Here is a 23,974-nt window from a genome sequence, read left to right as displayed (position 1 = left end):
GTAACTGAGGCACACGTTTCTGGACATGGCCATTGTGGAAATTTATTTTGTTCGATCATCCCCTTTCTTATATGAGTTTTCTCTGTTTCTCTCTGTCTCTGTCTCTTTCTCTCTCACTCTCTCTGTCTCTATCTCTGTCTCTGTCTGTCTGTCCCTCTGTCTGTCTCTCTGTCTCTCTGTCTGTCTCTCTGTGTCTCTGTCTCTGTCTCTGTCTCTCTGTCTCTCTCTCTCTCTCTCTCTGTCTCTGTCTCTCTCTCTCTCTCTCTGTCTCTGTCTCTCTCTCCCTCCCTCAATGGGTGAGGAGGACATGGGAGGGGGAGAAAATAAATGTTAACTGAATTTTTTTAATTAAGCAAACCAACAAGCAAAATGGAGTGGCCTGCCCCAGGGGGGATGACTTCCAAGTCACTAGGAGATGCAAGAGTCTGTAACATTTTTGTGGGTTATGGGCCCCTTGAGTAGTGTCTGGCAAAGCCTCTGGGTCCCTTCTCAGAATCATGTTTTTAAAGCACAACATAAAGTACATAGGAGTGCAAAAGGAAACAATTCTATCAGAGTGCAGTAAGCAAAGCATTTTTTCAAAACCGAAGTTCACTGCCCCTGGGGTGAGAATCTCAGCAGGAGAGGCCTTGGCAGGAAGGCTAAGTGACCACTTGTCTGAGACCCTGCCATGAGGATTCTTGTTTCAGGAGCTGGACTCCACGGCCTCAAAAGGTTCTTCCCATTCTAAGATTCTATAACCCTGCAAGGTCACTTTTCAGAAAACGGCGAGCTCAGGAGGCCCGCCCTTATCCATGAGACCTGAAAGGCACCATTTGAGTTGGAGAAGGATAATGGCTGACTCCTAGAGAATCAGAGGCTCCTAGAATGTCAGGGCTCGGAGGGAGGGACCTTAGAACAAGGAACACACAATGTCTGAGATGAGAGGAATTTTAGAACACAAGACAGAGAACCTCAGAGCTGGGAGAGACCTTACAACAGAGAATATTAGAGATGGAAAAGACCAGCTCCCTTGCTGCTTAATAATAGCTGTGTGACCTCAGACAAGACACGACCTCTCTGGGCTTCATCTGTAAAATGATGGCCTAGATCCCTCTTGCCTTAGAATACAGAAGGAAGGACCTGAGAGATCCCCTCAAATGGTTTTTCCTTCTCATGGTAAAGGAGGAGGGAAATGAGGCCTGGAAGGAGAAAGGGCCTTGCAAGGATCCTACAGACAGCTGGGGACAGAGCAGGGATTTGAACCCAGGCCTCCAGACCTCTGAGGCCAGGTTAGTAGCATACATGTTTGCATCCCTCCAGCTGTGTGCAGGGAAGGCCCTGGGCTGGATCTGGGAGGTTTGGACCGAAGATGATTTATTCAGGACAATCATCACTTCTGCTGTGGTGCCATTTTTCTTTCAGAACATCTCTCCCTCTGCCCCTTTAATCCTCAGCCCCACTGGGAGGTCAGAAAAAGATCCTTCTCACCCTAAAGCACAGAGAAGGTGAGACGTTTGCCAGGGGTCACACAGTGGGACGTGGATGTCCCCCCAAGGTGCGTGATGCTGTTCTGGGCACAGAAACCATGCCATCTACTCCCTGGGGACTGCAATGCCTCATTCTTCTCGGTTTCCTCTCTGGGTTCCCTGCCCTGGCAGAGAGGCCTGAGCTTCTAGCAGACAGGAGCCGCTTAGGGAGGGCTGGGCCATTCCACCCCTCCAGTCTGCAACTCCTCGGCTCTCCTGTTTCCAGACTCCCTCCCCTGGGGAGGAGATCAGGTATCCTCCACTCAGGTGTGCTAGAAAGCTGAGTCCTGGGCCAGAGGATGCTGTCAGACAGCTGAGCCAGCTCTGGCTCCCTCAAGGGAGTGCCTGATGACACTGGGCACAGGGAAGGGCCCCGGAGCTTCTGGTCAAGGTCATTCTCCAGAGACAGTGCAGTCCAGTGGACCCAGATTCAGGAGACTTAAGTCAAATTCTGGCTCTGACACTTACCAGGTTACCAGTGTGCAAGGGGTGATGGTGGTGTCACACAGTGGGCATCTCATGACAGTGCCCAATGTGGAGGCCATTTTGGAGGATTTTGCCATCCTGGGCAAAGGTCTGGTACGAACCGTGGAGGCCCGGAGTGAGAAGTGGACAGTGTGACCTCAGACTTCAGCTGGACTATAGCCCCAGAGGGAAAGATGGAGGAAGACATCTCTGAAACCTTGACCACTGCTGTTTTCTTCCCCAATACAAAGTCCGGTTGTTCTCTGACAGCCTTGGTGCCCGGTTCTGGGTTTGGCCTCATGAAATTCAGAGACCTCAGATCCTGGCACTGACAAAGGCCCAGGAGGGCAGTGTGGGGAAGGAGTGAGAGCAGCGGTTCCTAATCTAAAGACCATGAAATGAACTTGTTTTTTTTTTCCTTTTTTAAAAAAATATTTTCATAATTATTTCAATATTACTTTTTTCCTTTTTTTTTTTTTAGTTTTTACTTTCTTAATTTATTTCACTTAAGTGATTTAACAATTTCTATAAGCACCCATCCCTAGCCAAAAGTATGAGTCCTTAGACCCCTGAAGGGGGTCACCACCAGGTGAAAATGAATTTATAAAAGTAATCAGAGGACTTGATTCAGAATCCTTTCTCAGCTGCATAGGGCTGGTAAGAAATACAGTATCCCTGAGCTTCAATGTCCATTTTGACACAATCCAACAGGTCGGTGATGGCTGGCGATGCCTTCCAGGGCCCAAACTTGACCACTGATCTCTTGTCTGTCTCCAGAATCTGTAAGGCATCAAGACAGCGAGCGGCATCCTCTTCAGTTCGCACTGCACATACCACTACACCAGAACATCGAGCTGCCACAGCCTCTGCTCTGGCAATCCAGATCATGAGCTCAAGGTTCTCATTGTATCCTGGTACTCAGAGCAAAAACTGTTTCCTAGCTACCTGCTCACCAACGATCTGGGGTGTTTCCTCTAGGAGCTTGACCAGGGGTTGAATCTCATAGAATTGGGCTTCTCTATATACCTCTGGGATGCTCTCTGTAGGCAGCTGTCTACTGCGGAGATATTCTAGGGTGGGTCGAAAATGGGTGCCTGGTCGATCAATGAAGATTCTGCCTTGGGAATCAGGCCGAGGAGGCTTGGTTGTGTTGAACATTCCTGCCAGCTTGGAGCCTGGGAATTTTTTCAGGGTGCCCACAGTGGTGGTGTACAGCACACCACCCATATTCGGTTCAACAACATGGCCTTAGACAAGTCACTTAACCCATATGTGGCTTGGTTTCTGCAAAATGGAGATATTTGGACTACTTGAGGGGTATTTAAAGAGCTCTGTGCAGACTTCAAGGACGGACTCCAAAAATGGGAGACTTTATAACCTGGTGTCCTACATCCACTAAAGGCTGACTACGTGTTGAACTGAATTGAATCTGAATCAGACTGAATTGTTGCAAGAAGAGACTGGGAAGACGAAGGAAGAGGGCCCTGGTATGGAGAGGGAAGAAGAGCCCCAGGGGGGCACAGCTGCCGTCATTGGTGCTGCTCATTCACACGGACCCCAGTCATCTCTTTCCAAAAACCCAAAAAATCTTAGTCATAAACTCCATCTTATTTATGTTTGGCTTAAAAACCCTACATATTAACTTTAACAAAATAATCATCAGAAAGGTCCTGTTTGTTTCTGTGACTCCTTCTGGCCCCTTTTTCTCTCCTGCATTTTTTTAACCTGGATTTCATGGTTGCATTTCTGCTTATGTGCAGAGTCATGCATGTCAGATCCCCCAGTAGACTGGAAACTGGAGGGCAAGGACAGTTTCACTTTTGTCAATATATCCTTGGGGCCTAGCAGTGCCTACCACTCCACTGGACTTGACGTCCAGATGGAGCTGTGATCCATCCTTCCTACGGTGTAGATCCTGTGCCACTGTGGTCTACACCCTCCACAAACTTGTCCCAAAGCATCCACCCAACAAGCTGGAGGCCTTCCTCATTCCTCCTGCCACATCAAGGGAACCAGGAAGCACTTAGGTGAGACCATGCTATCTTCCAGATACTTTTTTTTCCTAGTTTTTCTTTATTATTTTAATTTTTTAATATTTTAATATTTATTTAATATTTTTAGTTTTCAGCATTGATTTCCGCAAGATTTTGAATTACAAATTTTCTCCCCATTTCTACCCTCCCTCCCACTCCAAGATGGCATATATTCTAATTTCCCCATTCCCCAGTCAGCCCTCCTTTCTGTCACCCCACTCCCCCCACCCCCGTCCTCTTTTCCCTTACTTTCTTGTAGGGCAAGATAGATTTCTATGCCCCATTGCCTGTATATCTTATTTCCCAGTTGCATGCAAAAACAACTCTTTTTTTTGGACATCTGCTTTTAAAACTTGAGTTCCAAATTCTCTCCCCTCCTCCCTCCCCACCCACCCTCCCTAAGAAGGCAAGCAATTCAACATAGGTCACACATGTATCATTATGCAAAATCCTTCCACAATACTCATGTTGTAAAAGGTAACTATATTTTGCTCCCTCCTATCCTGTCCCACTTTATTCAATTTTCTCCCTTGAACCTGTCCTTTTTTGAAAGTGTTTGCTTTTGAATACCTCCTCCCCCATCTGCCCTCCCTTCTATCATCCCTCCTTTTTTATCGACTTTCTCCTTCTTTCCTGTGGGGTAAGATACCCAAATGAATGTGTATGGTATTCCCGCCTCAGGTCAAATCCGATGAGAACAAGATTCACTCATTCCCCCTCACCTTCCCCCTCTTCCCTTCCAACCAACTGCTTTTTCTTGCCATTTTTATGTGAGATAATTTACCCCATTCTATCTCTCCTTTTCTCCCTCTCTCAATATATTCCTCTCTCATCCCTTAATTTGATTTTATTTTTTTAGATACCATCCCTTCCTATTCAACTCACCCTGTGCCCTCTGTCTATATATATATATATATACACACACACACACACACACACACACACACACACACACATATATATATATATATATATATATATATATATATATATATATATATATATATATATATATATATGTATATTCCCTTCAGCTACCCTCATACTAAGGTCTCATGAATCATACACATCATCTTTCCATGTAGGAATGTAAACAAAACAGTTCTGCTTTAGTAAGTCCCTTGCAATTTCTTTTTCTTCTTTACCTTTTCATGCTTCTCTTAATTCTTGTGTTTGAAAGTCAAATTTTCTATTCAGCTCTGGTCTTTTCACTGAGAAAACTTGAAAGTCCTTTATCTTATTGAAAATCCATATTTTGCCTTGGAGCATGATACTCAGTTTTGCTGGGTAGGTGATTCTTGGTTTTAATCCTAGCTCCATTGGCCTCCGGAATATCATACTCCAAGCCCTTCAATCCCTTAATGTAGAAGCTGCTAGATCTTGTATTATCCCGATTGTGTTTTTACAATACTCAAATTGTTTCTTTCTGGCTGCTTGAAGTATTTTCTCCTTGATCTGGGAGCTCTGGAATTTGGTGACAATATTCCTAGGAGTATTCTTTTTGGGATCTTTTTCAGGAGGTGATTGGTGAATTCTTTCAATTTCTATTTTACCCTCTGGCTCTACAATATCAGGGTAGTTTTCCTTGATAATATCTTGAAAGATGATATCTAGGCTCTTTTTTTTGATCATGGCTTTCAGGTAGTCCAATAATTTTTAAATTATCTCTCCTGGATCTATTTTCCAGGTCAGTGGTTTTTCCAATGAGACATTTCACATTGTCTTCCATTTTTTCATGCTTTTGGTTCTGTTTTATAATATCTTGATTTCTCATAAAGTCACTAGCTTCCATTTGCTGCAATCTAATTTTTAAGGTAGCATTTTCTTCAGTGGTCTTTTGGAACTCATTTTCCATTTGGCTAATTCTTCCTTTCAAGGCATTCTTCTCCTCACTGGCTTTTTGGAGCTCCTTTGCCATTTAAGTTAGTCTATTCTTTAAGGTGTTATTTTCTTCAGTATTTTTTGGGTCTCCTTTAGCAAGTCATTGACTCGTTTTTCATGGTTTTCTCCCATCACTCTCATTTCTCTTCCCAATTTTTCCTCTACTTCTCTAACTTGCTTTTCCAAATCCTTTTTGAGCTCCTCCATGGCCTGAGACCAATTAATATTTTTCTTAGAGGCTTTTGATGTAGGCTCTTTGACTTTGTTGACTTCTTCTGGTTGTATGTTTCGGTCTTCTTTGTTACCAAAGAAAGATTCCAAAGTCTGAGTCTGAATCTGAGACTGTTTTCGCTGTCTGTTCATGTTCCCAGGCAACTACTTGACCCTTCAGCTTTTTGTCGGGGTTTGACTGTTTGTAGAGTAGAGAGGACTTTGTCCCAAGCTTGAGAAGCTGCGCTGCTGTTTTCAGAGCTACTTCTACACAGCAAGCTCTGCCACACCAGCACTCCTTCTCCCCCAAGAACCACCAACCAGGATTGCGGCCCAGATCCAGGCAGGGCAAAGCAGACTTTGCATTCCCGCTCTAATCTGCAGCTTAATTCCTCCCACCAGGTGGGCCTGGGGCTGGAAGCAACTGCAGCTGTAGCTCTGGAAGCAGCCTCAGAGCTTCACCACCTCCAGCCGACCATGAACTCCTTTCACTCTGTCCCAGCAGGTTTTCCCACTAACCTTCTCTGTTGTCTTTGGCGTTTTTGGATTGAGAAGTCTGGTGACTGCCACAGCTCACTGATTCTGGGCACTACACCTGTTCCACCTGGCGCTCAGTCTGGTTGGTGCTGGCACAGCCCATGCTGGGCTCTGCCCTGTTCCACTCTCAGCACAGTGTGATAGACCTTACCCAGCGACCATTCAGGCTGTCCTGGACTGGAGCCCTGCTTCCCTCTGCTATTTCATGGGTTCTGCAGCTCTAGAATTTGTTCAGAGACATTTTTTATAGGTGTTTGGAGGGACCTGGGTGGGGGGAAGCTTAAGCAAGTCCCTGCTTTCCAGCCGCCATCTTGGCTCTGCATTCCAGATACCTTTTACCCCCATTCACATTTCCTCCTTGGCTAAATGTCATAGCTTCTCACATCCACCATGCTCCTTCCCCAAGGTCCCATAATATATTTTATTATAATTAGTTTTATAATAATTTATCATAATTGCTTTATATTTTAAATATTATACAATTGTAGCAAATAATTTATTATAATTATCTCTCCATGTTGCATCTGCCCAGTAGAATCTCAGCCCTTGAGGGCATGGACAATTTCCTTCTTGTCACTGGCTCTTCAGTGTTTAACATACAACCCCTTACAGAAGATGTTTCATACATTTTCGCTGAATTGCATTCAGTGAATTACTCTTGTGCCTGGCACTGTGCCAGGGGGTGGGGGCTACCAAGGCAATACAAAGAACAATCCCTGCCCTGAGGGAGTTTACATTCTACCGAGGGATACAACACACCCATGCTTGTCTACACCATTATTTGGGCACTAAGGGGTGAAGGAGCTGGGGAAAGCCTTTCCCTAGGAGAGAGCACTTGGACTGAGACTTGATGAAAGTCAGAGATTCTGAGAGATGGAAGTTAGGAAGGCATTCCAAGGATGGAGAGGATCTTGAGTAAAGATGCTGGGGGAGCAGATGGAAGGCTCCCACTTCATGTTGACTACCTGCCTAGGAACAAAGAGCCTCTTCCATCTTGGGAGAAGACACTCAAGATCAGAAGCAGTCCTAGTGCAGGGAAGAGCTGAGTTGGCTGAGGGCAAGTGCCTCAAACATGCATCCTTCCTCTGTAACCAGCCTGGGCCCAAGACTCCACCATCCCCTGCCTTGACCTTCATGGAAATCTGTTCTGCTGCTGTGCCCTGTCCCCTCCGGCTTTCAGTCTCCTTCTTTGCTACTGTGAAAGGTGTGACCATCTTCTGGCCCTTGGCCCCACTAGGGCTTCTGAGATCAGCTGCCTGGGCTCAAGCTTTCTTCTCTAAACAGCTCCACCCCTCCCCCATGCACCTTCTCATACCCATCTGTGTCTGCCCCATCCCTCTCCCATTCTCCCAATATGCTCTCTGGAATTCCTGTTTTGTTGTCTACAAGTCACTCTTTTGAATTTTCTCTGTGCCCTGCACCCTTGGATTACTTTGTATTTCATGTGTATAAATTGTTTCTCCCCAATAAGCACGTTGAGGGCAGGTTCTGTTTCATTGTATCTTTCTATCTCATCAGGAAGCACAAGGCCCTGGCATGTCTAGACAATACCTGACTGTCCAATGCTGATTTGAGGGAGCAGAGGAGCAGGCTAGCTGGAACATGGTGTAAAGAGAGGTATTACAGAGCTCCCCCCTTTACAATCCTTTGCCCCAGTTTGTCCAAGCCATGGTTGGACTGATGGGCTCTTTCTCATTTCTTGCAGCCAGACCTCTTTCTGGTGATGTAAGCTTCATCTTCCCCATGGTGTGCTGGAGGGTGCTGGGACAAGCGGCTGGAAGCCTAGGCGGCCAGTGAGATGGCACTGCCATATGGCTTCTGGATGCCAGAGCTGACAAATTCGGGCAATCTTCAGCTCATTCACTCTGCCCCTTTCCCTGGTACTTCCTGCCTTCTCCCTCCCTCAAGTCAAACTCCCTTTGGTGGGATTGCAATCTGGGCTGGGTGGATGGTCTTGTAGACCTGTGGGCCCTTCCCTGGAATCACTATCCTCAGCTCCTCTTCCCACTGCAAGCCCCCTGTGACCTGTCCAAAGATGCTAAAAGGGAAGAGGCCGGGGACCTGGATGGGCCATGGAACCAGACTGATCCTGTCTGATGAAGAGAAGTCTGGGTCCCCTTCAGAAGCACTGCCTCCTGTAGCTGGCACCTTGTAAGGTTGTGAGACTCCCGTGTTCTGAGTGTCTGCAAGGATAGCAGAAATATCTCAAGAGTCACAACTGGAGATCATCAATTCCAACCCCCTCATTTTACAGCGGAGGAAAGTGAGGCCAGGGGAGAGGGAGGGGCTTGCTTCTCAGTCCACATAAGAAAGGAAGGGTCAGGATACAAATGCTGGGTCCTTCGATTCCAAAGCACAAGATCCTATTGAGGCCACAGCGCCACAGCCTCAGACCTGAAAGAGGCTGGCGGTTCCAACCCCCACCTCATTTTACAGACAGAGAAATTAAGGCCCAAAGAATCACTTTCCTAAGAGCACACAGGGAGAAAAACAGGAGAACCTGAAATGAGGCCCATCGGGCTCCAAATCCAGGAAGAAGCAGAGCTGGGACAAGGGGTGAGCAACACAGGCAATTTCCGCATGTCCTAGCTGTAAGACCTTGGGCTAGTCACTTAATCGCTGTCTACCTGTTCCCTCATCTATAAAATGGAGGGTAGTAACAGCACCTACTTCCTAGTGTTGTTGTGAGATGCTATTATTTTTACTTGTAGCAGCAGCAGTACCCCAGCTGTGCACACTCTGCAGGTCCCATGTGTTACAGCAAAGGCTAAAAGCCTTTGGTGATCAGCCACTCAATTCTAAAATATTGCCCAAAGTTTCTATGAACAAGGATCCCGGCGCTGATTGAGCTTGCCACTGACTTGCTGTATTGACTTTTGTTAGAGCTCTGCCCCTTCTCCAGCCTCAAATGACACACTGGGTTAGATGCCATCTTCCAGCACTAACATTCTATGCTGCCATGACACCATTTCCAGGGCCACATTGCATGGGGAAATTAACTCTGAAGCTGGAGACTCAAGAACCCAGGTTTAAGACCTGGCTCTAACACTTACCAGCTCCATGATCCTGAGAGCATCTGCCTATCTGTCTGTGTCTTCCTGGATCTCCCCTGTGTCTGTCTGTCTCTCCAACCCCACCCCAGTCTCTGTGGCTCTGTCTCTCTCAGTCTCTCTCTGTCTCCCTCTCTCTCTGTCTCTCTGTCTCTCTCTCTCTCTCTGTCTCTCTCTCTCCTCTCTCTCCCTCTCTGTCTCTGTCTCTCTCCCTCTCTCCCCCTGTCTCTGTCTCTCTGTCTCTGTCTGTCTGTCTGTCTCTCTCTATGTCTATGTCTCTCTGTCTCTGTCTCTCTCCCTCTCTCCCCCCATCTCTATCTCTCTGTCTCTGTCGCTCTGTCTCTGTCTGTCTCTCTGTGTCTCTGTCTATCTCCCTCTCCCCCCATCTCTGTCTCTCTCTGTCTCTGTCTGTCTGTCTGTCTCTCTCTGTGTCTCTGTCTCTCTCTGTCTCTCTCCCTCTCTCCCCCCTCTGTCTCTATCTCTGTCTCTGCCTGTCTCTCTCTCTCTCTCTCTCTCTCTCTCTCTCTCTCTCTCTCTCTCCCTCTCTCTCTCTCTTTCTCTTCCACCCTCCTGTCTCTGCCTCTCTCTCCCTTTCTTTCTTTCTTACTCTCCCTTTCTCAGTCTCTCTTCTCTTCTCTCTCTCCTTTCTCCTCTCTCCTGTCTGTCTCTGTCTCTCTGTCTCTGTGTCTCTGTTCCTGTCTCTGTCTCTCTGTCTTTCTGTCTCTGTCTTTGTCTCTCTCTCTCTCTCTCTCTCTCTCTCTCTCTCTCTCATACAACACTCCTCTAGGTGAAATGTTATCTCTTTATTTCCTTAGAAAAGTAGCAGGCAAGGTGCCTTCTTGGGAGGTTTGAGGATTTGGGGCACCATGTGCCCAGCTCCTATCTTCTTCCTGGACTGTACACAACCTGTGGGCACAGAGAGGGGATCACTAGGAACACAATACACAACCTGGAACCCCTTTCTGCCTGAGGCTTTCCCTTTCTACCCCTTCTTCAACAGACATTAGACTCTAGCTCCTCTCTGACCAGGGCTAGGAAAGAGAACTCTAAGGATAAAGAAAGGAGTCACAATAGTAGGATCCCAGGGTCCCTTACCAGCTTAGGATAGGGCATGCAGGGCAGAAAAGCCTTGGCTGTGAGGGCTATCTCTGTAGAAGGGATCCAGTGTTGTCAGAGTTCTGCATAGAGAGAGATATACCAGGAGGACAAGGTGGAGAGGAGCCCAGGTCTAGAGCTGGAAAAGACCTCAGAGACCAGAGAACCCACCCCCCTCATTTACAGATGGGGAAACTGAGGTCCAGAGAGGCTGTGACATGCTCAATGGAACTAAATGCTATTGTCTTTTCACTCCAAATGTGGGAGGGAGGGGCAGTGCAGCAGAGGTGGGCAGAGATAGGAGGCCAGACCTGCCCACAGAGAGCATAGACAGGAAGGCTGGAGAACACTTGGGGATCATGGTCAGAAGTCAGAAGACAGACAGAGCTGAGGCAGAGTCAGAACAGAGACCTGCCCACATGGGGGTGTGACATCTGAATGGTTTCTGTGGGGTTGTGGTAACCACTCTCAATGTTATGCTGAGTGACAGGCTGGTTAACCCCATAGCCTCCAGGCTGCTGGGGCTGGATTCCTCCTCGGGTCCAACCTTCCCGGTCCAGCCCCTTAGGAATGTTCTCAAAGTATCTGTAGAAACAAACAAAGCGAGAGGCCTAACTTTGGCCTGGAACTTAGTGGGGTGCAGGGATGGGGGATGGGAGGGTGGAGAGGAGAGCAAGATTAGCAACATATTGAGGGGCCCCATTGCCAGGTCAGGATGTGTAAGTGCCCCCTGGTGGAGGTGGGAATAGGTTGGGGGAGAAAGGGGTGGTCAGAGCCTGCTGAGGCTCAAGGCTTAGGGCAGGGGGAGTCCTGGAGCCTGAGGAAGGATGAACACAAGGATCTTGGAGCAGGGGGCAAAGGCATAGGGGATGGGGCCAGTCAGACTCCGTGCATGGGAGCTGGCAAAGCCAGGAAGTGTCTAGGAGGCTGTTATGTCTTCCAGCCACTTTACCACTTCAGGAGATGATGAGTCCTGGGCTAGACCTTAGGGTCAAGGCTTCCCCAAGCCCAGGCAGCTGGGAAGGAACAACCCAAAAGGTAACAGGAAAGGGCTCGTAGGAGCAGACAAACTTCTGATTCTCTCTGGGAAAGTCCCAGCTGGGAGAGGTGTTAGAGACTCTCTAGAATCCCCTTTGTTTGATAGGAGTGAAAAGTGAGTTTCAGAAAGGGCATGTGAGCAGACCTAAGTCACACAGCACTTTAGGAGAAGTGGTCAGGACCAGAACTCAGATCTGCTGAGTTCTGACCCAGAGGTCTTTCTCCATAATGGAACCAGGGGTTCTTTATCATATTCCCACTGGCAATGGGGACACAGGAATTGCCATGAAAGGGGAGTATAAGAGGAAGGCAGAGCTTCAGGGAAGGATGGAGATAACCATTCAGTCCCTGGCCTAGTGATGCCACTTAAGACAATGGCTCTGAGCTCCCCACCTGGTGGAGAAAGTCCACACCTGCTCCAAACTCTGTCTGTGGGAAACTAAGAGCTGTTGAAGAGAGACACTCATCTTGGCTCTAAAGGGGTGGGATGGGGGCAGAGGTACCTGGAGGGGGAGCAGCTCACCTTTGGTTGTAGGTGGTCAGGAACCTATGATCAGGGTCAGGTGGACCTCGGTTATAGCCGGGATTGTTGGTGCTGAAGCCAGAGGGCTCCTGTGAGGAGAGGAGGTAGTGACAGTGATCAAGGAAAATGGTGAAGAGGTAACGAGGCTGGGAAAGAACAGTGGAGCACTCACCTTGCACCCCAGAGTCTCCCGTCCCAACATGGCATTGGTGCTTTGGGGCATCCACTGCATGCTCTGGTACTGGCGGTGACAAATGCTGCTAGGCTCAGAGATACCGGGAGGGCCAGTGGATGAAGTCTGCAGGAAAGAACCGAGGATGAAAGCCTGAGGGAAGTGGCCAGGTATGGGCAAATGGGAGGAGAGGCTGTAAAGTTATGCTTTTGTGGAGGACAGGGAGGGACAGAAGACAGACAGATAGACAGAGACACAGAAGGAGAGACAGACATGCACACGAGCATGCGCGCGCGCACACACACACGCGCACGCGCGCGCGCGCACACACACACACACACACAGAAAGATACAGGGACAGAAGGAGAGACTGAGACAAAGACAGAGGTAAAGACTGTAGTAGAAAAACAGGTAGGAAGACTGAGGAGTAAACAGTAGAGAGTGAGTAAGGCCCCTCAGGGCAGGGACTGTCTCACTTTGGTTTTTATATTAGCCCCCTACTCATACATTCAGGGCTTGTTGACTGATAGATTGAAAGGTGGAAGGAAAGAGGGCCGGAGTAAGGAGAAGAAGAGCAAGGGAGGAGGGAGGAGAGAGGCAAACAGGGTGGAGGTGGAAGAAAAGATCAATTTGTGGGCACAGGCATCCCTAATGATAACTGGCATTTATATGGCACTTTAAGGTTTGCAAAGCACTTTACAGCTTTTATAATACTCAAAGCAACCTTGGGAGGTGGTTGCTATGTATTGCCCCCATTTTGGGGAAAAATAAACCAAGGTTTAGGGTCTTTCCCAGAGTCACATAGCCAGTGAATGTGTGAGGCCTGATTTGAGCTCAGGTCTATGTTGGATCTGTCCATGGTACCACCTAGCTGCCTCTGTAGTCAGAAGAAAGGGAGGAAAGGAAAGGCAGGAAGATAGGCAGAGGTGGGAGGGGGGAAATAAGACAGGGAGGCAGAGGTCAATGAAAGAAGCTTCAGAGCCGGTCCCAGGGGCTGCTTACTGCGCAAAGGATTTTCTCTTTCATCCGAGTGAAGCCTGTCTCTCTCTCAGAACCTTTGGCCAGCACGGGTAAATACTCATCCCCCTGGAGAAAGAGGAAAGGCCAGAAACCTTGAGAGCTATAGCAGTGCCCCTGCCTCCTCCATTTCCCATAAACATTCCTCCTAGGGACTCCCAATACCTCCTGGGGTCATCCTCCCACCCCAGACAAAGGGACAGCTTCCCAAGGTCTCCTTCCCTCCCCTATCCGCTCATCCAGCCACCTTCCTTCCCCCTTCCCCTTCCCCTCTCCTTCCTCCTCTTTCCCCTCCCTTCTTACATGTGGGGTGATCATGGGGATGTAATCTGCCTTGGTAGTGCTTCTACTGGGAGGAGGCAGCTGAAAGAAAGGCCCCCAGAGACCCAGCAGGGATATCAGGTCATCACCCTCTGGCCTAGACTGGGAGCTCCATGAGGGCAGGGCCTGGGTCCACTACTCCCTCCCTTACCTCTCTCTTCCCGGCAGAACCAGCAGAAGGCCCCTGTGGGACCTTCCCATCTCAGAGCTCTGGGACTGGGGGCAATAATGGGGGCTAGAGAAGGGATTGGAGAGGTGGTCTGTAATAACTCACAGGATCTCCAGGAAGGGGCTGAAAGGCTATGGGGTTCTTGGTGGCCTGTTCTGTAAAGCCCGACTCCTCCCTGGCACCAATTGTCTTCTTCTGGAGGAAATCTGGAAAGGACTCACATAGTATGGGTTTGCCTGGCCACCCAGGGGCACACCAGCAGCCAGTGACCAGAAGGGCTCTGTCTGGGCGGCCTCTAGGTGCCCCTGTCCTGACCCAGGCTTGGGATATGCCAGATGGAGAAAGGGGGTATGTCTGTCTTCTATTCCAGCTCTCCTTCTAGGGAAGCAAAATTGCTCCAGAGTCTTCCTTTTCCCTCTTCTGACTCAATAGCTGCTATCCTCCTAGCTGAGTGCTGGGTTCAAATCACTTTGTTGGATTCTTGGAATCTCAGAGTGGGAAGAGAGGCCCAAGGTCCCACAAGCAGTAACCCCAGGATTTAAGCCTGGGTCCTTGTCCAACTCAGAATCCTACTGAGACCTGACCCAGGATGCCCTTTTACAGCATCCCACACCATCAGGCGCCCAGCCATCACCTGAACATCTCCAGAGCAGGGAACCTACTGCCTGGGCTTATTTCTAGGGTGGATGGGATAGCAGGGAGGGAAAGGCCTGAGCTGAGGCTGCTGAGTTCTGGGGATGGGGGAGGGCTGCATCTCCAGAGCTGTGTACCTGGTGGGGCTGGGACTTCATGGCGGTACTTGGAAACATACTCAGAGGTCATAAATCTGGGACCCTGAAGCACCAAAGAGGAAAAATCAGTACCAATTTCAGACAGCTCCCTACTATCACCACTCCCAGGTCAGCCCTTGCTCTTCTTGCCTCCCCCCCACCAAGTGGAGTCGACCAGAAAATAGATTATTGAGGGTGGGGGACCAGAGACAGGAATAGTCTCACCCCGTCTGGGGAACGTCAAGCCAGCCCATTCCACAAAACCCTCCCCCCAGATGCTGTAGTTCCCTAAAATTCCATATCATTTTCTTTGCTTGAAGGTCAATCTCCTATGGAAACAGCAGTGACGTTGGGGGTGGGGGCTGTTAAGTGGCTGTCAGTCACTGCTACATGAGTATAAACTAGTCTTCCTGGTCTTTCCCACTGGGATAGCTAGCTGGGAGCAGGTTTGATGGAATGCTGGGAGAACAGGTCAATTTACAATTTCCCAACCTGTAGGAAGGGGCTCCCAGGACCTAGTTACTCTACCCATGACCTGGCATTATCTCTTGGTAGCAGCCTGGTCCATAGACCGTAGAATTTAAAGATGGAGGGAACATCCCAGATCATGAATCCAACTCCCTCATTTTACAGAGGCCAGAAGGAGGAAAGGATTTGTTCAGAGTCATGTAGTCATAGAGCCCCGCTTCAGATGCGGATCATCTGATTTGAAATCCAGCAGTCAAAACCTTTCTAGTTGGGCTGAGAAACCCCTTAAGAAATCTCATAAGCCCTAGAAAAGCTACCTTCCCATCCTCACCATTATGAATGATGAGAACAGGGGGCATTTATATAATCACCTACATATATTACCTCATCTGATCCTTACAATGACCCTGGGAGGTAAATGGCATTATTATCCTCATTTTACAAATGAGGAAAATCGAGGCTTGTAGTTAAGTGACTTGCCCAGGGCCATACAGCTAGGAAGTATCTGACACAGGATTTGAGTATGCAGGTCTAGTGGAGCCTTCACTGCACAGACAGCCTCATTTTGAGGGCCTCCCTTCTTACCTCTCCACAAGGCCCCATGAAAAGTTGCCAGGAGGCATAGTCTGAGCCCAGGCCCCAAGCTGTGGCCCTCTGACACCCACCAGCTTGAAAGGTCCTCTCATTGCCCTGCTCATTTCCTAGAAGGCAGCAGCCTACAGCCTGAGGCACCCAACTCACGTATCTGTAATTCTCCGTGTCACAACTTCCCTTGCCCACAGACTGGTGGAGGATGGGCACAGTCTTGGGTTCCAGTCCTGGGATGGCCTGTGGCCCATGATCCTGGGTGTTGAAATGGACTCTCTTGACCTGGGAGGAGCCAAAGAAGCCTGTGGTTACCCCCAGGGAGGAGCAAAGCCTACAGGCAGCCCAAGACCTCTGAGCCGGGAAACCTCACTTTCCCAATCGATAAAATGTGGGAATCAGCCTAGAACCTTTGGATCCTTTCCAGCTCTGATTCCAGAACTCCGCAGGCCTCTAGATTCATTGTGGAGGAGGGCCCTGAGAAGCTGAGGAAGGAGGCTGGTTGAGGGGGTGAGCTTGGACTGTCTCCCAGTGATCCCCCACTGATAGGTGCTGATTTTCTGTGATTATCACCAATTGATAGAAGGTGCTCAGCAAGAACCCCAGAGCACTCACCTCTTTGGAAGGGGGACAGGAGTGAGTTTTCTCATGAGCATAGCCAGAGCCAGTCTGGTACAAGTTCCAGGGCAGTGGGTGCTTGCCATCGGGCAGCTCCAAGGGGCGGTAGCTCTGATTAAACATTGTCTGAGCATTATCCTTAATTTGTTCTCTGTGGCAGGGCAGAAAGAGACCCAGGGAGCTGGTTAGAAATCATGGATGATAAGCAAAAGAGAGAACCCCCCATAAATTAAGAACTGGTTGGTTCAGGTCAAGCCCAGGGGCATTCCAGCATTGACCCAATGGGGCAATGAGCCACATGGGCTTTCTGTCCTCTAGGATAGGGAGATGTATGCTCTGGCCTGGGCCTCAGAAGTATACTCTCCTCCCCCATTCCCCAAGATCCCTCCCCCTATAAATGATTGACATTGGGGTGGGGTGAGAAGATGTCCAGTCTGTTTCAAGGGTGTGAGCCTTACCCCCGTAGGAGTGGGGTAATGGCTCCTCTTGGAAAAATGTGGCAGAAAGGGGGCAAGGAGAATGCTCCTCCCCCAGGTCTGATGGCATGAGACCCACCCTTGAACCTACTCCCCAGTCTCATGCCTCCCTGGATCCCAAGAGGCCAACTATCCCAAGTGCCTAGAACTGTGCCTGGCACAGCAGGCACTTAATAAGTGCTTGTTAATTGACTGGCTCATCACCTAATGGGCTGAGAACCATGGGGCCTGGAGTATCATCAAGACAAGAATATTTACAGAATGCTTTAAAGTTTGTGTTATGTCCATTCTCTCCTGGGACCTAAATGAGCACCCTGCTACACGATACTATTCTCCCCATTTCCCAGATGAGAACATAGAGGTTCAGAGAGGATGGTGACTGTCCATAGCCACCTAGCTAATGATAACATCAAAGGCAGGACCCTAACTCATCAATCAAACAATCAATAAACATTTATTAAGCACCTACTGTGTGCCAGACTCTGTGTTAAAGCACTGAAGATATAAAAGTGGCAAAAGACATTCCCTGCCCTCGAGGAGCTTACAGTCTAGTTGGGCACTCATTAAGACCCAAGGCTTTTTGACTCCCAAGTCCAGCTCCATAGGACTTTGAGTCAAGAGGCCTTCAGAGGTACTGGGTCTTACCCTTCTATTTGACAGACAGGGAAATTCCCACTCAGAATGCCTAAAGTCACGAAGCTAACAAGCAGGAACATCAGCATTTGAACTATGGTCCCTAATGCAGAGGGGAATGATGAACAGGGGGGCATGAAGGGGCTACCCTATAGCAGGATTATCCACGATGTCCAAGCTGGGCTGGTAGTTGATCACGGGTCGGTAATTCGACTGGTATCCAGAACCCTTGTGCTGGCCGACTTGGGGCTTGAAACCCTCCCGATCTGCCAGAGAGGAAGAGACGTCATTCCTTGGAGGAAGGGGGCTCCTGGGGCCAAGACTAGAACCTGGGCTGGTTCAGGGTCTGACTGAAAGAGGGCCTGTGTGTCACTGACAGATAGGGAGGGGGCTGTTGTGAAGGAGTCTGTGATGGAGTCACACCGAGGTATCGGGGTCACTGGATAGGATTAGGGAGCCAATGAAGATGGGCTGACTAGATCAACGTCCTTCCCTGAGGGACAATAGAGGCCATACATGCTGCCCCTGACTTCAAATACATTCTACCATCCCAAGATTAGCTGGATGGGACCTAGTCAAAATCAGCATCTCGTTCCGGGTCACTTTTATAAAGGGTGGCCCAAGATCTTAACTTTATTGGTTCACTTAAGACTTGGCTCTCCTCTATTGGCCAGAGCCTTTGGAGAACAGTAGTAAGTACAGCTTTATTTCCTCAGGCCAAACAAAGACAGTGACCCAGTGCATGACAATGAAGCAAAGGTGTATGTTTTCTTGTATCCTACTTGTGTGGGCAGCTAGGGGGTACAGTGCATAGAGCGCTTGGCCTGGAGTCAGGAAGACTCATCTTGAGTTCAAATCTGGCTTCAGGCAATTCCTAGTTGTGTGACCCTGGGCAAGTCATTTTACCCTGTTTGCCTCAGTTTCCTCATCTGTTATATGAGCTGGAGAAGGAAATGGCAGACCAGTTCAGTATCTCTGCCAAGAAAACCCCAAACAGGGCCATGAAAAGTTGGACATAACTAAAAATGACTGAGCCACACTTGTATAGGTGACTTTGCCCACCCAGTTGGCACGTGAAGGTCCCCCCATATTTTCAGAGGATGCCGCAGATGGCACTGGCTTGGTCAATTTGTTGATTGGTTTTACTGAATTGATTTTTCTTCCTTCCTTTTCCTTCTTTGTTATAAGGGGCAGCTCTCTGGGAGTGGGGAGGGACATGACGGAGGGTGTGGGCAGCATAAAAACAAGAACTAGCAACACACTATTAAAAAGTAAACCTTATATTCAGTTTAAGATGGGCATGGGCACAACTTTGTTCCTTGAAATCTGGAATGTGACTATCACAGACAAGGTCCAGGAAGGTCTGCCCCCTCCAAGCTACTGTGACCAACCAGGTCAGTGTGGCTCAGTAATGTGGAGTCCATGGGTTGAGGTGATTGGGGTCGGTGGGACCAAGGGAGGCAGTCCTCCGCAGAGGGTGAAAGGGTCAGTGGTCCAGATGGGGCAGCATGATGGGGCCATGTGATGGGCTCATAAGGACAGGACCACTGGAGCTTGAGCTGGGAGAGACCTCAGAGGTCATTGAGGCCATGTTACAGGTGGGCAGAGATTGAGAGCCCATGAGGTCAAGTGATCTGCCCAGAGCCACATGGGCAGGATCTGGACCCAGTTTTGACCCCAAAGCTGCTCCCCTTTCCACTTTGCCACATAGAGCTGCTCTGGGTCTCAGAGTACTGGGGTTTGGGTGGTGATGGTGCTTCTGTACAACTCAAGTTCTAAAGCTCAACCTGATAGGGGCAGGGGAGCAGTGGGATAGGGCTGGGGGGATGCTGATGGCCCACCTTCCACTGCCCCCCACACTGGAGGTCTGCTTCCTGCCCAGTGCACTGAGGGGAGGAAGGAGGGGATGGTGGCCTCAGGGAGTACAGAGGGAGAGCCCCTTACTGTAGGCTGTGCAGTAGCTGGTGGCATAGAATTTCAGGGGGTCTGCACAACCCCCTGAACTCATCTTCACATAAGGGGAAACAACACCCAGGGGCAGTTTGCCCATCATGGTGGCAGCAGGAACTGGGCACCAGGACCACCTAGGAAAGAAGAGACATGTAAATGGTATCAACAATCAATGCTGGGTTTGCATGACTAGACAAAGAGAGAGAGAGAGACACACATACACACACACAGAGAAAGGGAGGGAGGGAAGGAGGAAGAGGGAGGGAGAGAGAGAGGGGAGAGAAAGAGAGAGGGGAGAGAGAGAGAGTGGGGTGGGGAGAGAGAGAGAGAGAGAGAGAGAGAGAGAGAGAGAGAGAAGTGAAGAGAAGAGAATAGAAGAGAAGAGAAGAGAAGAGAAGAGAAGAGAAGAGAAGAGAAGAGAAGAGAAGAGAAGGGAAGAGAACAGAAGAGGAGAAGAGAAAGAGACTGGGAGAGACAGAGAGAAAGAGAGAGGGAGGGAGAGGGAAGGAGGGAGGGAGTGGGACAGAGAGAGAGAGGGAGGGAGGGGGGAGAGGGAGAGAGAGGAGAGAAAGAGAGAGAGGAGAGAAAGAGAGAGGAGAGAGAAAGAGAAGAGAAAGACAGAGACAGAGAGAGACAGAGAGAGAAAGGGAGGGAGAGAGAGACAGTGATGGAGGGAGGGAGGGAAAGAGAGGGGGAGAGGGAGGGAGAGACAGAGACAGAGACAGAGACAGAGAGAGAAAGGGAGGGAGAGAGAAACAGTGAAGGAGGGAAGGAGGGAAAGAGAGGGGGAGAGGGAGGGAGAGACAGAGACAGAGACAGAGAGAGAGAGAATTTAGAACTGAAAATAAAATCAGTTCTGGAATCCTTTAGAGATCATCCTTGCTTTTCTTCACACGAAACCTCCATTTCCCACCTCTGCAGCTTTGCCCTGGCAGTCCCTAATGCCTGGAATGTATTCCCTCCCTTCTATCCCATAGAATTCCTAAATTCCTTTAAAATTGTGCTCAAGCTTGACCTTAATATAAGCCTTTCCTGATCTTCCAGCTGCCAGTGCTCCCTTCCTCCTCCTCCCAAAAATGACCTTTTATTTATATTTTCATATATTTGTCTATGTGAAGAGATGAAAGGTGGAGAGGTGTTCGACACCCCAAAATATTGACGCACCGGGTCCTGCTGAAAGAATTCGACTCAAGCCTTCTTAGCCAAAGAAAAAGATAAAGTTTATTAGGGACCAGCTACACTGGCCAGATCTTCCAGCAGCCCCGCCATAGGCTAGACTCCTAAAGAATCTGAGCCCTTGTGAAGGCCGGATGGGATTTAAATACATAAAAGATTGTGGGAAAGATTGATGGGTTTTCTGGGGTTACTAGTGGGGGGCTTTTGGGATGGTCCTGAGGGGAAGTCTAAGGAAGATAAGGGGGAGCCAGAGTCCAGGATCCAAGAGAATGGGATCAAGGGCAGGAAGTTCCTGAAGGAATATCAAGGTTGGGAAGTAACTGAAGGCATACATGTCTAAAGTTACAATAGAGGGAGAGATTTGGGCCTAATAAGAATGTGAGGCTATAGCCTCAGGCTAAAACTGAATCAAGCAGGGAAGAGTCAAGGAGAATTTCTAAAGACAAATGGGCTTTTTTGGGGGTTAGGAAGAAAAGGTCTCTGGGCCTGTACCCCATCATATGGACATGCTGTCTCTCCTGATAAAATAGAAGCCTTTCAAGGACAGCGACTTTTCTTATGTCCTTGTCTCCCTGCCCTGCCCCCAGCCTAGCCCGAAGTATGGGCCCAGAGAAGGGATTTGTCCTCGAGATCTCACTGATAAGCAGCAGGGCCGGGTCTTCTGATTGGGAGCTGCTCGAGGGCAGGAACTCCTTGCTGCCTTTCTTCTTATACCCAGTCCCTAGCCTGATGCCCCTCACACAGTAGGCACTTCATAAACACCCCTTAACTTGGCCCAGGGTGGGGCGTCCACCCAAAGCCAGGAGAGACCCGAGGCTGAATCTCACTGCGGACACAGACCAGTTGTGGACCCTGGACCACCTCATTGCTCTGAGTGTCAGTTTCCTATCTGTGAAATGAGAATGATCACACCTGCACTGGCTACTTTACAGTGTCCTCCTCTGCAAAGAGTGACTATAAACCCCATGGTGGAGCAGGAGGAGGGCTGGCTCTGGTTGCAAAGGCCTGGGTTCAAATCTCGCCTCTTACATTTATTACCTACGTGATTCGGGGCAGGTTATCTGACCTCTCTGGGCATGTGTTTCCTCATCTGTAACAAGAGGAGGCCAAGACTAGATGACATGACTTCAGACTTACTTTCCAACTGCAAATCTATGATCCTCCCTCATGAGATTATCAGTGAAGATCAAAAGGAAAAAAATGTGGGCTTAATAAATGCTTATTGATTGACCGATACCCTCATAGATATGTGCAAAACCCTCCATTAGAATCAGTCCCTTAGAATTCCCCATTAGAATGTGAGAACAGGCCCTGTCTTCTTTTTTCTTAACTGTATCTCCAGGGCTTAGCACAGTGCTTTCTTTACAAACAGTGGGAGCTTAATAAATGCTCCATTCATTCATTCGCTTGCCCTCAAGCCTAGCTGAATTTATGGTGGCCATTAGTACTACTTTTCATCAGCTAGAATGGGTCCTCCTTCAATGCCTCTCCGTGGGGTGGGGATAATTCTGGGCTCTGGAGGATTCTGCATGCCAGCTCAGCGGGTCCTCCCACCCAGGAAAGGACTTAGGGAGAGGCTGCGTTTGGTGCCCAGGGACCAACCCATGTGGCTAACTGCAGAGGGGCACACCACCAGAAGCCCAGCCGCCAGGTGATGGCTTACGAGCATCTCCTAAGGAAGGCATGGGGTCTGGGGACACAGAAAATAGCAGTCTTGAAAAGCTAATAATCCTTTTCTATAGAAAGGAGTCTCCTCGAGACTGCCCTGTTAGAAAGACACATGTTCTCTTCCCCCATTTGACAAGGGAGGGAACTCACACTCAGAGACATAAGATAAACTTGCCCATAGTCAGAACTAGTGAGGTGGCATTGGAACCCAGATCTCCAAGGGGATTTTCATGACCCCAGACTCCCAGGGTTCAAACCCCTGTTATTACTCTCTTTAGTACACACTGTGTTGTGTTGGAGTTTGTGTCCTTGTCTCTCCTCCCCCTCCTGGTTGGACTGGAACCTCCTGAGGGTGGGGACTGGGTCTTCTTCACCTCGGCAGCCAGCCTGGGACAGCCCAGCCCAGAGCCCCACATCATTTAAGGTTTGTTGAATTCAATGAGCCAGAGAATGGACAGGGGAGCTGCCTGCCTTCCAGGGATTCATGAATTAGAGTGCACCTTCCTGTTGGCCTCGCTGGGTCTCTGCTCTCTCATCACTCCCATGGTCCTAGCTTTCCTTCTCCCATCTTCCCTCAGGCTTCTGCCCAATCTCTAGCTGCTTCTTGTCACTAGGGATGCACCACGGGAGGCGGTGCCCAGCCCGCACTGACTTACCTGTGCCTTCGAGGCTCTGAGTGACAGGGAGAAGGACTCCCGGGAGGAGCCGGAGCGGCAGGGGAAGGATCTGACTTTAGCAGAAGCTACAACCAACTGGCTGGCCCTTCCCCAGGGAGGCGGCAGGCTGGGCTAGAACAGCAACAATACATTGCTTGGCAACAGAAGCTTAGCAACCGGCTCCCAAACACCTCTGGAATCAGCTTCCCCTAGGGCCCAGAGAGAGAGAGACAGAATGGAGGGATCTAGATAGACGGTGAGGGAGGAGGCAGGCTAGGGAGCCTCACATCTGCCTAGGGATGTTCGTCAAATCAACACCACAAACTCCATTCACTTAATTCACCCCATTGAACATCTACCACTAACTACAAGTAAAGCCTTGGGTTGGACCCTGAGACAGAATGTAAGCTTTAGATCAGGCCGGGTTCCAGTCCTTCTGAACTTTCTAGTCCAAGAGGGGCTAAGATGCAAACACGGATAATGCTTATTAATAATGATGATGGTGGTGATGGTGATGATGGTGATGGTGATGGTGGTGATACATCAAGAGCTTTAGAGAAGAATAAAGGGCCCTGTGAGGTCTGAGGGCATTTCCGGGGCTGCCTGAAGGAGGTTCTATTTCAGGTGGGCTTAAATGAGGGAGGGGCAGTCATTCCACAGACAAAGAAGGAGCAAAAACACAAAGGTTAGGAAAATGCAAGGTGTGTTTGGCAGGAAGGCGACTGCTCCATAGCAAAGAAAATTGGCATAGAAAAATTGTGGAGAGAAATAATATGAGAAAAGTTAAAAACAGTATTGTGAGATCAGATTAGGGAGGGCACTGAGAGCCAAGCAAAGGGGTGGAGAAAACTATAGTGGACCACAAGCCTTTCCCACCCCTGCCCCCCTGACCCCTCCCAAATTGACACTTGTAATTTATTCTGTACAGATTCACACATGTTAGTAGAATAGAAGT

At 49.1% G+C, this 23,974-nt stretch overlaps 1 protein-coding gene and 1 pseudogene across 1 annotated transcript; both read right to left on the bottom strand.

Annotated features, from left to right (window-relative positions):
* Window positions 1-2,552: 2,552 nt before the first annotated feature.
* On the bottom strand, window positions 2,553-9,696 carry LOC118855202 (annotated as a pseudogene).
* A 773-nt stretch (window positions 9,697-10,469) lies between these two features.
* On the bottom strand, window positions 10,470-23,148 carry PPP1R32 (protein phosphatase 1 regulatory subunit 32). The gene is made up of 14 exons (XM_036764883.1): window positions 23,020-23,148; window positions 19,514-19,653; window positions 17,718-17,835; window positions 16,458-16,611; window positions 15,999-16,127; window positions 14,790-14,853; window positions 14,125-14,225; window positions 13,833-13,892; window positions 13,515-13,598; window positions 12,513-12,638; window positions 12,341-12,429; window positions 11,191-11,364; window positions 10,780-10,862; window positions 10,470-10,590 (listed from the first exon to the last, which is right to left on the bottom strand). The coding sequence occupies exons 2-13, from the start codon at window positions 19,620-19,622 to the stop codon at window positions 10,784-10,786; spliced, it is 1,287 nt and encodes a 428-aa protein (XP_036620778.1). The 5' UTR covers window positions 19,623-19,653; window positions 23,020-23,148; the 3' UTR covers window positions 10,470-10,590; window positions 10,780-10,783.
* Window positions 23,149-23,974: the final 826 nt, after the last annotated feature.

The sequence above is a fragment of the Trichosurus vulpecula genome, chromosome 6, assembly GCF_011100635.1.
Source record: "Trichosurus vulpecula isolate mTriVul1 chromosome 6, mTriVul1.pri, whole genome shotgun sequence".
NCBI classification, from domain to species: domain Eukaryota; kingdom Metazoa; phylum Chordata; class Mammalia; order Diprotodontia; family Phalangeridae; genus Trichosurus; species Trichosurus vulpecula.
Note: the sequence above shows the minus strand (reverse complement) of the source record. Positions and strands in the feature narration are given on the sequence as shown.